Genomic DNA, 16305 nt, shown 5'->3' on the forward strand with positions numbered 1-16305 from the left:
AAATCAAAACAGCAACGTGTCAACAGTTAGGAACTCCCTCCTTAATATTGTACGTTATCTTCCACTATGGAGCCTTTTGAGTTCTATTTAGTCTTTCTTGGTGCTTGTCATTTATCTACATTTATCCATAATATATATCAATATCTTAACATTGTTTAATATTACTGCATTAAAAAAAGTGTTCATGCAAACGAAGGCCCAATCCATTTTTATGATTTAAAACATTGAAATTAGATTGGAACAAAAACAATTCTTTGCCAGCGGAGGCCGATGAAGTGTTCTAAAAAAACTCCATAAAGCAGAACAAAAGTAATCATCTTGAATGGTTGTGACACGATACCATTTATCATGTTTCCCCAACGACGAATGGAAGCCGTGACAACATTCTCTTAGGAAGTACTTGGAGATAAGTACACGGCGTCAAGGTAGCGAGCGGGAATGTCCTTGGGGATGTCGAATTGCTTCGGAAACAGCACGCAGGGCACGGGAGGACCACTTATATCAGCTAACCTAACCTGACATCAACAAGCTCTGTTACCTCAGCTGACAGAACATCAGATAGTAACATCAGCTAGCAACACCCGTATGGAAGTTGCTGACATTCCCATCGTGGTACGTGATGCATAGAGAAACGGCGGATTGTGTTTCACAATGTCAGAAGGTTGGCGTGCTCGGCTCAGAGTGCACCGTCTCTCCGTATCGCAGACATTATTTACTCCGCCGGAGTTTTCAGCCGTTTTAAATATTTTAGTCGTTTTGCGCTTCTCTCACGATGATTGATTGTTTGCTGCTCCGATTCGAATATCTGCTCGTGGCAGGTGGTGCAAAAGGGCCTCGGGTGCTCGCAGTCGGAGACGCTATCATCGTGATACCACTGGCCTTTTCAGATTGAAGCCTAGCGGGGAAACTCGAGTACACTCATTCAATGACATGATCTTTTTTTTTTAAATCTAATCCACCTTCAAACTCCTTCATAGAAACTCTCATTTTTGCGATTCTATTTCTGAATTCAATTGAAAGTTGAATGGGGCCAACAGCGTCCGTGAGTGATTTTTTAAAATTCAAGTGTTAGTTTTCTATGTTTGATGATTATATTTTTAATGATTAAAATTTGGCAGGGTTGTCAACACCACTCCATTACATCATCTCTTGCATGTATTATAATTATTCAGAAAAAGAATTAACTTGGAGTGCAGTTCATCAACTCTTCACATTGCTAACATCTCTTTGCTCTTTCATCCTTCTTGATGAATTTGATTGTTGAGGCTGAATGGTATCCAGTATTCTCCTCTCACATAGAGACAGCGCGACTTCCTCCTCGCTACCGTGAAGGTCACCGCTTCTTGCAAAACTGTCTCAGTGTCGAAATGAACTTTCAGGTCTTGATCAGCATAATAGTTCTACCCGCCTTTTCGTATTGCCGTGCTCGAGCCTAGCATCCTCGCCGATAAGGTCAATGCCGGATAATTAAAGTGAGAAGTCGCGGAAAGAAACTCGATAGCTCCTTTGCAGCTGGGTAGGAGCCTCTAACTGAGGGTAACGCTGGGAATAAAGGGTGATAATTACTGTATATGGACACGAAATATATACCTGATCATTCAAATCAAAGAAGACATATGCATTTCAAATCAGTTCCACACCTACAGTAGCGCAGACAGTCCACTCGCAGATCCACCAGGCTGCTGAATCTTTTTTGTTTTCCTCTCCAAAAAATTCCTCGCAATCTGAAACAAACCGTCTCAGCAATAATCCTCCAAACAGTGTGAGATTTATTTTCTTACAAAAATACCTTACATTATAAAACACATTTTGAAATATACACTCCACTAAGGAACGCTTCAAATATACTTGTTTCTAGCTTTCAAATTGCAGCCCATTGTTAGATGAGGAGGAAAAAAAATCCAAGCTTGTTGTCTCAAAAAGAGTTCAGCGATGAAGGGACGAAAGCTTTACAAACCGGAAGCATCCATTACCACAAGAAAAAAAAAATACAACAGAGCTTCTGGTTTGTTTTTGTCTGTGACTGAAAGCGATCCATGAACAAAAAGTTCTGCGCGCTAACAAGCGAGAGGAACGAAGACAAAATGAAGAAAGAAGTCGCTCGTTCGTCCACCCGGTGACACCTGTAAAGCTAACAATCTCACCGCTACATAAATACCGGGGTTCGTTTTCAGCTGTCACATCCATGTCAGGGCTCCGTCAGCGAGAATATTCTTGAATGCCACAGCTTTCTGGAAGCTTCTCCTGTCACATGGGATAAAACTAAATGTCTTCTGCCAAAACCCAATATGTCGCCATCACCACAATGTGGTCTGGAAATACACTGGGAACATTTGGGGATGTGGCAAAACCTTCCTGAAATTCATTAATTAGGTAAGAATGTCCATATATGGTCAACCGGAGACCGGAAAAGACTTTCATATCCTTATATAGGCACGTGGAGGCTGTTCAATGTACTTATAGGGAAAATTAAAAATTATTACGTCCTTATATGGGCATCTAGAGCTTTTCCTGACCTTATATGGGCAACTGAGAACTTGATTTCTTTTTATGTCAGGAGCATTTTAATTTCCTTGTAACGAGGAGAGCTTATGTCTACTTAAAAAATACAACCTATGACTATATAAATGAATTATGCGCATTAGTATTGATATTACGATCAACGTTTAATTTGAATAGATCATCGTTAACACTTTTCATAATTAATAGAAATCTGTGATAGGCACAAGCGGTCTATTTTTGAACATAAGTGGATGTATTATTTTCCAATGTTAATCTATTAGGAACATTTGAATAACATTTGAAATTTTGGAGGCTTTGTAGAAATTGATTGTACCTAGAGGGGAATAATACCTTAATTAGTGATCTTAAATGAAACTGGTGGGGCACTTCAAAGCCAAAAGTCAAATATAATTTCCTGTCTTCCGCCCCACAGTCTTTCATTAATTGGATTTAGTAATTGTCTTTTGATAAAGGTCAAACTGTTCCTTTACTTTGTGTGTCTACATTCTAAATGTCCCTCCTTGCTATATTTCATGTAACTTCACATCTTTACGCAGCTGCTCGTGTCATCTTATTTTTAAAGCATCAACTACCTTTAAGAACGTATTGAAGTCCACCTGTATGCTAACTGTACAGTATGCACAATGTATACTGCAAGGCTTTTAGAGAAATGTTTCTCTCATGGCTTGAGAAATAAATAAGAGTGAAACAAGAATAAAAAGTACAGCCTTTAGTACTCATAAAGACAATGTCCCGTGTTGAATGTAAACTGGATGTCCACCAGTGAGTCTTAAGTACTTCCTGTGTTTTGGCATCATAGTGGTAGAGGTCGGAGGGCTAGCGTGAGCGTCCAGAGGGGCATCAGGAGCCACAAGGGGGACGGGGAGGGAAGGGCCCCCGAAGGCGAGGCGCCGTCCGAGGTGCAGGAGCACACCTCGTAGCCGTTCTCGGCGTGGTCCGGGTGAGGGTGCGCGTTGACCCGGCTCTCGGTGCTCTTGGCTTCGGCGCCTGGCGAGTCCGACTGCATGTCGGTGCACAGCAGCCAGTCCTTGGCGATGAGGCGCGGGTAGTCGGCCTCCACCTCCATGTCGCTGTTCGGCACCCGCCAGTACTCCTTCCCTTTGAAAAAGTACGACGAACCTGCACCGGGGAGAAGCAACGCCAGATTTAGTGAAATTTCTCAGAAATAGCCTTCGGGCATATGATGCAGAAAAGGTGCAAGTAAATAATAAATGGCTTGAACGAAGCGGTTCTCAATGTTTTTAAACAAAGTTCCATCTCCAAAATAAACACCATTGAAATGCAGTAATGTAGAAATAGCTAGCTTAATGCTAACAAACAATGCAGCTATCTTAATGCTAACAAACAATGGTGGGCTATCAAATAGCATCAATGTCACATTATTAAAACCCTTAATTGCAACTCGGGCAAATTATAACAGAACTTCACAGGCATATATTCTTTATCCTCTCTGAAAATAATTACTACGGCTTACTGAGCAGTTGTAAGAGTCATCGTGGTGCCGCCTAGTGGCCAGAAGGATCCCACACCAGAAGGTGCACACAAATTAACGGCCTTTCCACTAATTTCAAGCGTTTTGCATTACAAGCCTGATCGTGGAAGTAATTCAAGGAGTAAGTGGAGGCACGAGCGTTTTGTAATTAATGCACACGCTGTCATGACGATGCTCCCTCTACCTCCATATTAGTAGCTCCTCACTGCTTTAGTTATCGCTTTACCCCGCGCTCATGAATCAACCTGAAGGCAGATTAACAACTCCATTGGCTTCAAATTCCCTTCGCCAAGTGTAAATGAATGTATGTTTACATTGATACACTCTGAGTCGGTGATTCCCAACCAGTGTTGGAAATGATCCAGTTGAACTCAATTGCTCTGAAAATGATCTATTTACTCCAGATAATTTATTTGTGTTCATCTATCTAGCAGGGCGGAATCAATCGTTCTCAAAACGTTTGTCAATATATAAATAACATTTGACAAACAATGCGCAACGTGCTTTCTTTCATAATATCAGTGATTGCGGAAATCCAGGCGTGTCAAAGGTGAGATTATCATAGCAAAATTTCATCATAGGAAATAATTAAAAGTGAATTCATTCGATTCTGGGTCAAATAGCAACCATGATAAAATCTAATTGAACAGGCAGTGTTCTAAATAGATTTTTTTTTCCAGGTTATTTGGCAGGGACGAGGTGCAAATGACCTTAATTAGGAAAATATATGCAGGTTGAGCTCATTTCCATCTGGTGTCCCTCATCAATGAACCAGAAATGACAAGAAGGCAGACAACATATTATACAATTCATAAACACATCCACAATCATGCTAAGTCACACTAAGCCGCCATTTTCCTACAATCGTCGCTTATCCTGCAGGTGTCTAATCCTTTTTAATTTTCGTCTGGCTCGCTCTCATTTTCAAAAACATCAGCAAACTGGCAAATATTTCGACACAGCGTGCTCCGATGAACACCCGAGTTGAACTTTACTTCACTGGCGAGCTCGTCCAAAATAATCAAAAGAGCCCGAGAGCACCTCCTGCTAATTACTTCTTCTCGTGCCAGGTCTGAAGAGCCACAAATGCCTTATTAAAGGTTAATCTCATCAGAGGAATCAATCCGGTAAACAGAACGCAAAGGTTGTCGACTGGCTAAATGCTACAACTAACTTCAAGACGTCTGTGAACTTTGTATTCGCCACTGATGCTACAAGAATTGACCCTCACCGTCGGACCACCTCATGGCGTCATCCAGATGCGGGGGCAGCCCTTTCCACAGCGTGCTATCTTTGGGGTAACCCAGATCCATCCGTCTCAGATGGTCGTCGTAGCGCCAGTAGCGGCTGTCCTTGAAGAAGTAGGTCTTCTCGTTATGGAGCCACACAAAGGCGGCGTCAACGCCTTCCATAGGTAGACCGAAGTCGCTGATTGGACGCGGGTAGCCCTCCTCCACAATATTGTCTTTAAATACCCAGTACTTGAGACCTAGACAAGATGGATACCCATTAAAAAATATTTTTGAATTTGTGTTCAACTGAAGTTTCTAAATTGTCATTATAAAAGCCGCCCTGTGATTGGCTGGTGATCCCCTCAACCTTTGAGCGCCGTACCTTTAAAGAAGATGATTTTGTGATCTCCGGGCCTCTCGTAAACAGCGTCCACGCTGTCGACGCTTGGCGGAAGGCCTCTCCAGAAACGATGGATCTGAGCCGGCCGCAGAGACACCAGGTTCTTCTCTCGTGTTAGACGCCAAAAGTATTTTCCTGACATAAAATTAAGTCAGTATTAGCTTGGAACTTCAAATTGGATATTTTTTTTAAACTTGCTATCCTTATTTTACCCATATTCTTTTTTTAAATTAGCTATTTTTTGATGAACAAGAGGCTTTCCTTTCAATATCTCATGTTTTTAATAAATGCAGTATGACCTTATTAAACCTTTTTTTTTTTTTTTTTTTTTAGTCACAGCAGCTAATGAGCAAGCAAAAGCACATTAGGCATTAAAGAGATAATACGTCTAAAGCCAGCCTTGTGCCTGTTGGAGTATTTTGTTCAGAGCATTAAATTCAACGCGTGCTGGGAGCAACACATCACTTGGCTTCCTATTGATTGCCCGATCGCCCACTCTGCGCCCACAACCGTGTCTCTTCCTTTCAATTTATCTCCTTTCACCTCTTTTTTTTTTTTGCCTCTTTCTCCGTGATCCGTCGGGCCCATCGGTCTGCTTGTCTTGTACACACACGCTCCTTTGAGGTTTAAGTACCTTTGAAAAAGAAGGCCTCCCCTCGGATTTGGGCAACGGCATCAAAGTGGCCGGCGCATCTGTCTGGGAAATCTCGTACCAGCCTGTGTGACAAAAAAAAATGAAGGAAGTGTCCAAAGAAAAGAGAGAGGGGGGGATAATAAATAGAAGCGGCAATTTGATTCAAAATAAAAAAAAAAAGTGAGATGTGTGCGAGTGGATGTCTGGTTCAATTAGAAAGGCTAAACGCCGGCTGAGCTGCTCTCACACTGACAAGCTCGCCCCCCCCCCCCCAAGTGCATTTATCCACTGGGATAATAAGTGATTTCAAGTAGTGACGTGTTTGGCCTGCCAATGATGAATTCGTTAGACCCACAGGGCTGCCACTGTGAGAGGGAGCCAGCTCTCCTAATATAAACAAACACATAAGTCCTTTCACGGCCGCTTTTGACACAACACTGCCGTCTAGTGGTCAAAGATTGAGACCTTGGTAATGAAAGAGACAGGTTCCCTACCTCAGGGGGGAAAAAAAGCTAATTATCGAGAGGAAACGAGATTTTCTTCTCTGATTGATTCCTAGGGGCCTCCACATTCTTTTGATTTTAATTAAAATGGAGTTATGCTGTTATACACATGCGTCACTCCAATCGAGGTTTATAACTCAAACAGGACTTAACAAATAATTAGCATATCAAAACGCAATTGTGGGAGTGACGCATGGCGTGCTGAAAAGGCTGCTATTCATCTTGTGCCGCTTTTCAAAAGAATACCAACAGCGGTCATTGGCCTTGTTATTTACTGACTATATCTGCAAAAGTACGGTTAGACGCTGACTCACTTCCAGTCATTATTTTGTTCCTTTTATACATCAATCGCCGCATTTCACTGCTTATAATATTTCAGACAAGATCAAATAAACAATTTGTGATTTGTGCCGTCGCTTGGGAATTTATTTTAAGCCGTCACTTCCTGTTTGGATTTCAAGGTCATGTCTCTGACACCTACAAGGAGAAAAGTTGCATTAAAGGCGAGGCGGCTCCGACTTACAAAACCGACGATCTGTTTTCCGGGAGGTCCAGCAAGACCGGAGGTTCTGCTGTCTGGGAGGGGTTACCGGGTTGAGTGGTGTGAGAAACCGAATCTCTGACACCTGAAAAGAACATAAGATATTGATTCTAGCACTCCCCGAGACTAATTGGACAACACGTTGAGAAACCTGGAGAAAGCGAAAATAGCGTTTATAGAAATTTCAAGTGAAGCTAATTCAGCGTCATTCTGTGAATAAAATGACTATTAAATGGAAAGCTAACTGACTTGTTCTCACAAATAGTCGTACCGTAGAGCTGCCAGACGCGGACTTTGTCCTCATAAGGTAAGTCGTACTTCAGAGGGTCTCCAACCGGACCCTGGTAGTACGGTCTCATGATGGACTCCATGGCCGAGGTGTGGACCAGTCCGATGGCGTGCCCGAATTCGTGGACGGCCACTGCGAACAGGTCCATCCCGTGAGAATCTGAAGAACACACAAACAAAAGGAGTGCAGTGACGCAACGAAGTTCCACTAATATATATGTATATGATGATCCACTTAATTTAGTAAGGACCATTTTCTGCTTTACAGGTGTGACGAATATGGCCTTTTACAAATGAAGACTATTGGTTGAGAGGCATGGGGAGGCGTCTTCGGTCGCTTTGAGTGCTGTCGGCCATGTGGTGGAGTGAGATAACTATGGTAATACCGCCCTAGCCCTCGGGCTGTCAATCAAAGGCAAAGTGCGGAGAGAGACATAAAAAAAAAATGGCTGCATGCATTCCATAATGTTCCAAAATGGCACTAAACACAATACTTCAGCCTACAGGTTCAGATATGCAGAGAGGTGAGCGTGTTCATTCTGTGGATGTTATTATGCTGCCAGTACCCAAAAACAAATATGTAACCCGAACCGATGCCTGAGACAACACCAGGGCATCCAAAGATGCCAAATTCGAGAAGCCAAGTTTCATCCACAAGAGTAAACAAAGGCAGGAGGACATGAGAAGAGAATACTTCACAAAATAAGAATCGTGTCATCTTGCTCCCATTCCTCCCGAGGTTAAAAAAAAAAAGAAATGTACAGATGAAGTGAAATACAATAGCAACGAGGGCTACATGGAACAAAAGTTACAGTCAAGAGTCAAACAATGGCACTGAATCACACAGCATATTATAATCGCAGTAAGCTAATGAAGCTTTTGAAAGCCGGATACGTTATTGAGAAAAGTAATTATAGCGATGCACAATAAACACAAGGCGTAAACTTTGGGTTTAGTACGGAATACTATAAAACATAGCCTGCAGCACAGATGGCTCGTTTAATGTGATTGTGGTGTAGCTTGCGCTGGCTGGATGGAAATAAGGAGACCAACTAGCCGATGGCTAACCTCTTTGATGGGATTTGATTCTTGGATCATTGAGGCATTCCAACATTTTTTTTTTGCGACTGACTCCAGTAGCTGTGTGGGAAAGGATTTGAACCGCGAATGTCCCAGAAGTTGGACAATTTGGTTAGCTGAATGCTAACGAGTTATGGGAACCCCCATCCATGGGTTAATGAATAGCATCGGTGTTGTAAACATTATTTGAACACAAATGGTGGGGCAACAAATAAGAACTCACAGGCATATATTTTTATTTTATCTTCTGTGAAAACAAACTCAGCCATCCCATTAAGTCTAAAAATAATGATTTGATGCCATTGTTGATCAAGACGTTTTGTCAAATGCTCATCTTTGGTTAAACAGTGACAAGAAAAATGGCCAATTTCTAATTTACCCTGGAAATGATAATTCTTTCCTATGGGAAATTATGTTGCAAAATCCAAACAAAGGGTCAAATAGCCCCGTGGAAGCAACATTTCAAGATTTCACTGCGCACAGTTTGAATTACTTTTATTCTATTTGAAGTAGCAGATAAAAATGAATCCGAGAAAAAAACACCTGAGTGATTCATCAGCATGGTGTTGATTCAAGAAAATGAAACGCAAACAACCAAGATCGAAACACAGCGGCACTTCCATCAGCTTCAAACTCATAATAACTCAAAAGACTGCAAACTACTGTCGAGATGAAACAAAACACAAAAGCTGAACACAGCGCAGCTGCTGGCAAACAAAATTATAGAAGAGGAAAGTGTTATGAACTTAGTCATTTCACAGTAACGTGAGTTGGCAGCTTCAAATGGAGCTTTGTCACTTAATATAATCGAATCCATTAACTATTTTTTTGGGGATTGAAAAAATAAATGGAATTTAGCCCCGGTTGGCTTGCTACTTCCTTCATAACAAAATGGCTGCCGGGAATAATTCTCTTGGTATTATTTTTTATTATATCGTCCGGCTTTATTGTACAATCCAGTGGCTCTAAAACACTTTTAGCACAAGTAAACAAAATCTACGAGACGTATCAAGGGCCTGGTTTGACAAAGACATGCTTAGCTTGCAAGAAAGATGCTATGTCATTTAAATCTCTCAGCCCCAATAGCATCGGTGGATAAACGGGAAAGAAAAGATCGGTGATTTGTAACAACTGTCTTGATTTAACACTTTGGGGAATAATCCTCACAACTAAGCAGTTTCAACTTGCTCCATGTGTGCTTATCAGTATCATTTGGTGTTTGTGAATAATAATTCTGCCCTTCCGCAAACACATAAAGGTAAACAGATAAGCTAGCTACTAGCTAAGGAATTTACGGAACATAATGAGATCGATAAAGGCTTGACATTTGTCACATGGTCAATAACGCAGCTTGTGAATACGGTTGGAAAAGCAAATAATGACTGGTTTATTATTTTAATCAGCATATACTGATTTTTTTATATTAAAGCACATTTATCGACTGAATGTAGTTTCATTGCATTCGCTAAAAAGCACGAGGGAGAATTTTTAATTGACAAAACTCTTCACCCTCCACAGATAAACAGTGTAACTAATATCCTCTCAAATGTTATACAAAGAAATAAATTGAGAGCTGCGAAATGATTGAAAAGTGTGACCAGATAGTATCTTGATTGTGAAATCTTTGTCACAGACAGTCAGAAACTTTGAGAGGGTTCGCAAGGACAGACAAGCACTTTCACGGACTACTTTTATCTCTTTCGGGGTGGGCATAATGTTTGAAATTGCATATTAGTCGCCTTTACTGGGAAAAAGTCTGAGTCAGATTTGATGATCAAACAAGAGCAGTGTGTGGGACTTGCTGAAATCATACAGGCCAATAAAAAAATGGGATAAAATGAAGGACACATATTTTAAGAGACTTAGCATTGGACTTCAAATGTTTGGCGACTTATAATGAGGTTTGATTTGGCGACATTCTTGTGATGACTGAGTGATTTTAATGAGGTCACCAAAGGGACTTTGAAAGTTATGTTGAGCCATCAAATGTAGGTGAAGAACACAACCTTGTGAAAATTACACTTTGGGATTTATCATCCATCCGTTCGTTTACTTTTTGTACCATTTTAAATTCGTAAATATTTAATTGGAATATATTCGCAGACTGGCAAGAAAAAAAAGAGAAAGACAAAAAAAAAAGGGGGTCGCTAATGCTTTTACTACTTGCTGCATCTTCAGCTCTCCACAGGGGGCTTGAAGCAAAATATAAAATTGTGTAATGTGTCATCTATCTTTGTAGCTCTATTTTCACAAAATATCTGAGGGCCAACAGAAACTCGGCGGAATACGAGAAAAAAAGCATAATTGTAATTTTGACAGCTATGAGACTTTTCATTCAATAGAGACATTTTTTTTATGAAAATATGACAAACATCGAAAAAAAACATTGCTGGATTACGATGAAACGATTGTTTGGAGGAACTAGGAGGAAATATTTGACACCTCCTTAAAAAGCTTAAGGGTGGGGAAAAAAAAAATCACCATTTTAGTCATAACCTATTTAAATTTTAAATTCACATTATAATGATAAATAAATATGAACTAAAGAGACTGGGACATGAAAGGGCCGAAAGGGAATTCTAGAATCCATAATAACGCTTGTTCTAGTTTTGGCGAGAAGTCGCTATGGATCCGTGGAACACTACAAAATGGTGCCTCATAATTTTTTTATACATAAAAAATTGTGGTGCTGCTACTTTTCAGATTATATAATAAAAAAATGGCGCCCCCTACCTGGTGATCTGAAGGTCCACGCCTCATCATCGTCAAAGTGCGTATCCCCGGCTGTAAATCTCTCTCCAGGAAAAAAAGCGTGGGCCACCGTGCCTCCGGGCCCGTCGAAAGGGTAACCGTCGTTGTGGTCTGCCTTGGTGAAGTCGATCTGAATATCGGCGTCGCTTCCTGCCACCTCGTGGAAGTTAAGCGGGGCGATGTCACTCCAGACCTTCAGGGCGTAATGCATGAGCGCTCGGACGGTGTCCCGGCCGAGTAAGGCCGAGTCCTTGGGGAACGTCCTCACTCTGAGACAAGAGAAGGGGACAGGGAGAATAATATCTGGATCAAATAGATTCTTATCCTTTTGACCTCCACCGGTGTTAATTGCATCTTCACCCAAGCTCCACCTCAGACCTTTCGTCCGTCTCGTAGGAGTTTGAGCAGGCGGTCCCTCATCTCAGATCGCTCGTGAAGATGACCAGACCATTTCTTTTGTCAAAGTCACACTTCTAAACACCTGCCAGACGGGATTAAGAACTCACAATTCTTTTAAATTGCTTCTCGAAGGATACCTTACAGTACTTTATTGTGTATGTCTAGCTTTGTTTTGTATTATTGCTCAGGTATTATTTTAGCCACTTTGGGCCTTAACAAGCTACCATAACCCTTGTTACAACTGACCGGAACTTTAACAAGGGTGGCAAATGCCGCTGGTTGGGGAAAGGTGTCTCTTAATGACTCATTTTGCATCCCAACAGAGTGAAACCATTCTTTTGGCATAGATTCCTCGGTTTCCACGGCAACACTCAGGCTAGCTGTCCTATTTAGCCTTCGTGCATTGAGTAATAAGATCTTCCATTTTGGGGGGGGTAATTTTTGTCAAGACTAAATATAGACAGAAAATAGTAGAATAAATAATCAGTGGAAAAAAAAATCAGGCGCCATTTTGTGTCTCTAATTTCATTTCTTTTAAAAACCACCACGTCTGACGAAAAACAACCAATAGGCTTTCAAAGTGCTGCCCTTTTTCATCATCCACATCAATTCACATCTTTCCAAACTCGTCAGTGTTTAACACACCCACCGATGCGTAGGACTAATTTATACGTTCAATTACCAAATGTGTCAACAAGTGAAAGTATTAGCGACTCCAACTAATCATCACGAGGGCGGCTTGAAAAATGAGCTGCGCCTCATTGGCATGCATACTCAAGCCACCTCCAAATATGATCAGATTCCCCGCTGAAATGTTCACAACTTTTCTCGCTGTGATTTCCATACACAGATGTGCCCACACCGTGTATTTATTCACACCGCGAGCCAGAATCACCCTTGACTGCTGCTCCGCACTTTTCCAAGGTCGCTGCAAATTGCTTATCCTCGGCAGACAATTCACCTGCTTATTAAAGCTAATTTGGACGAACGAGAGCGGGTGATTGCGTTCCGAGTGTAAATAAAAAGATATGTGTATCCAAATTGTGCGTGGCGAGCGCACGAGGGGGCCATGGCGGTTAAGTCGGCCAAGGTCAGAGTACCGCTGTCCTGCATTTGGGATGATGTGGCGAGTCCCTGGGAAATGCTTGTGTTTACATTACGCGACTAGAGATGCATAGCAAATGAGCCAGGTGTTATTTCCCTGCGGTAGCTTGCAGAAATTGGATTGACTTGATGGCCCTGACGCGGAGGTGGCATTCGTTTGTAAATTTCATATTTTCAATTATTGATAATATTTTAATCTCGAAAGTCTACGATGGATTTTGCGTGCTCCACTCGACGAGATTGTTCCAATTAAATTTGTGCCAGTGTTCATTTAATTTTTTGGGACAAAATACAAATTGCACAGAACAGATATAGGACATTTCACGCTGTGATTTTGGAAATGTGAATGTTTGTCTGTCTATACACAGTATGTGCACTGTGAGTGACTGGTGACAAGGACGGGGTGTCGTCTGGGATTTGCCCAAAGTCAACTGGGAAAGGTTCCAGCTCCCAGCAATCCTGAGCAGGATAAACAGTATACAAGATTGATGTGGCGCTTTTCTGTGCAGTTACTGCCCATTTGGCTGCTGTTGAAATAAACAGACAAATAAAAATTGCTTGATTTTAAAAGGCTCATTGTATTGTATTGTCATCCATTCTATTCTAAAGTCTAATACCTCTGATGTGTAATTTAGAGATTTTTTTTAAATTTAATTTAGAGAAAAAAAATATCTGATGTGTAATTTATGATTACAATTTTAATTAATTAAAGTAATTTTTTCAATTTAACTCAGAAAAAAATAATCCATTCTAAAGTCTAATACCTCTGATACTTAATTTAGAGAATTTTTTTAAAATTTAATTTAGAGAAGAAAAAAATATATATCTGATGTGTAATTTATGATTACAATTTTAATTAATTAAAGTATTTTTTTAATTTAATTCAGAAACAAATATATATATATATATATATATATACATACATATATAAAATCAAAACCTGAATAGTGTTTACATAATAATATAAAGTATTATATAAAGTGTTTATATAATAATATTTTTTAGTACATCACAAATTTAAAGGCAAAGTGACTCCACTGCCAGATTCCGCTGCTTGATCAAGCTGCTGGCTGTGAGATCACAGCATAAATGTTTACTTTCTTGAGATTTCACAAGCGTGACAAACAAGCAGCTGGAAAAAATAATAAGCTCGCGAGCCAGCCAAGTTTGCGCCTCTAAGACTTTTGCAATGGTGTTTAAAGCAGGCCGATGGTTGTTTAACAAGAACACAGCTTCTTCCGAGCGCATCGTTGGCTCCCAGATAAAATACCTGAGAACACAGCGTGCCATCTGACCGCTCCGCATCAATCAAACCTAATACAGACATAAAGAAGCGCTTACGTCGTCAAATACACACACACACACGCCGTCGAGCAGTCGGCCGAGGATAGCTCGTGCATATTTTTATGCTTTGACAGAAGAAGGGATGAGATGTGCATTGTTGCTAACGGATGAGAAGGAAAGCGGGCAGAGTCGGTAAACAACAAGAGGCTTAATGTCACTACATCGATTCCGCTCGCACGCGAGCCCGCATCAAACAAGAATGAGCTTGACCATTTTTTAAATCTTGGCAGAAGAATGCTATTCATATTGGACGTGTGCTTGCAGTACGAATTTGTTCACGTTAAAGCTGAACCTCCTGTCCAATGCAATTTGCACTACAATGCTGGTTGGGCTAATCTCAAAATAATTTCCCCCATGGGAAATATTTGCAGCAAGCTAAAGATGCTAGCTGTCATGAAATCTTTCATAGCTACACATCCAGTGTGTAAGCGAGAGGAACAAAAACTGTCTTGTAAATCAAAACAAATCACTCACTCCTTGAAGCAACCATTTTACAATTATGATGACCTTTAAAAGTTTCGTTGAACTTTTCAGCCATGTTATTTTTGTCTCTAGAAATTTCAAAATAATGAAGCCTTGTGAACACCCACCCCAGAGAAAAAAATAAAAAATAAAAAAATAAAATCAGCCGGGCTCTTCTCCAACTCCCAGTGACCTTGACCGGGATAAGCAGTATTAAAAGAGGAAGGATGGATGTATCTAGGCCTTATTAAAGAGAAATATTGTGTGTGTGTGTGTCTTCCTTCCTCCCATGTGTGCTTTTTAAGAGTGAGTGATTTGTGCAAAAAAAAAAAAAAAAACCTTGAAAATCCAGCCGGGGCCCTATGTCACCTTGCGCCCTGCACCTCCAAGTAAAGAAAAGAGTTTAGCGGTGTTCAAGTTCGACACAATTAACTTGGCAATTAACCCTGGAGCACTTATTTGCATCTCCCCAGCGACCTCCAGACTAATAGGCTGGAACTGCTAACACTATTCAAAACAGAAAACTGTCTTTTTTTTTTTTATATATATATCCCTTTGTGTACCGCTGGTCTTCGTTAAGGTTAAAGGTCGAGCTGGTGCGTAGTTTTACTTTTCCCAAATACACTATTTGGCATCCTTTGGTGATTGATTAGCCCCCCCCCTCCCCCCGGAGATTAGTTTGGGCTGCGTGCCCACTACAGACATGTTCATATCGTTATTAAGAGGAAAGAGTGTTAGCGTTCGCTCGCTTTTGAAAACGCACACCCCCTCACGCTCTCTGTTAACAATTACGCTCGAGTTGCAAATTCTTCTGGGAACTGCGAAAATTCAAACGAGTGAATAAAAAAGTTTTGCCGTTCGAGCCGACGAGATGAAATGCTCAAAACTTGATGTCGAATTAAAAGCAAGTGTAAAAATGTTTTTTTTTTTTGCACCACTTATGCTTTACATTATACAATCAACTAATTGGCATTGGTGATCTTTGCAGCAAAAAAAAAAAAAAAACTGGACCTTACATACACCATAAGCTCATGCATATAATTTCTCTCCCACACAACTCTGATCAGTTTGATACGAGCCAAAGAATATATTGTCAAGTGATACCAACTTTAACCTTCCAGTATATTTAATTACGAATCTTTTTTTTATGTTCACTCCATTCCAGAAGTATCTGCAGAAGCATCATTTCCACAGCGTACTTGTTTTCCACAAGCAGGTACATACTCCAGCCCGAGGCAATCCAACACTCGGCTGAACTAAGACGACCTGTCGACTGCACCTCAAAATTCAACCGCTAACAAAGAAGAGGCGTTATTATTCTCACCAATGAAATCAATTATTTTGTTTTTTTTTCTCTCTCAACTGGGACTGATAATAAAAAGTAGGGTGAAACCTCTCGAGGGCGTTTGCAGAATATCCCGACGTGTGATTCTGGTCGAATAAATGATTGACGGGAGCTTAATTTAAGAGACGGAGGAAAAATTCATAGCGACCGTTGCCATAGGTTGTCGAGACATTTGAGGAGAAGAGAAAACCTGGTAAGACGAGGACG

At 40.8% G+C, this 16305-nt stretch overlaps 1 protein-coding gene across 4 annotated transcripts in view; it reads right to left on the reverse strand.

The window, feature by feature from the left end:
• Nucleotides 1-1739: 1739 nt before the first annotated feature.
• mmp17a (matrix metallopeptidase 17a) overlaps nucleotides 1740-16305 on the reverse strand; it is a 55378-nt gene continuing 40812 nt past the window's right edge. For all 4 annotated transcript variants that reach the window (XM_088391541.1, XM_088391538.1, XM_088391539.1 and 1 more), the window contains 7 exons: nucleotides 11427-11713; nucleotides 7597-7773; nucleotides 7308-7410; nucleotides 6282-6364; nucleotides 5630-5782; nucleotides 5247-5504; nucleotides 1740-3642 (listed from right to left, as the gene is read on the reverse strand). In XM_088391541.1, coding sequence (XP_088247667.1) covers nucleotides 3317-3642; nucleotides 5247-5504; nucleotides 5630-5782; nucleotides 6282-6364; nucleotides 7308-7410; nucleotides 7597-7773; nucleotides 11427-11713 — 1387 coding nt within the window. In that variant the 3' untranslated portion in view covers nucleotides 1740-3316. The remainder of the gene's footprint in view (nucleotides 3643-5246; nucleotides 5505-5629; nucleotides 5783-6281; nucleotides 6365-7307; nucleotides 7411-7596; nucleotides 7774-11426; nucleotides 11714-16305) is intronic.

This window comes from Syngnathus floridae, chromosome 12 (genome assembly GCF_059516105.1).
Source record: "Syngnathus floridae isolate MCC-2025c chromosome 12, RoL_Sflo_1.0, whole genome shotgun sequence".
NCBI lineage: Eukaryota > Metazoa > Chordata > Actinopteri > Syngnathiformes > Syngnathidae > Syngnathus > Syngnathus floridae.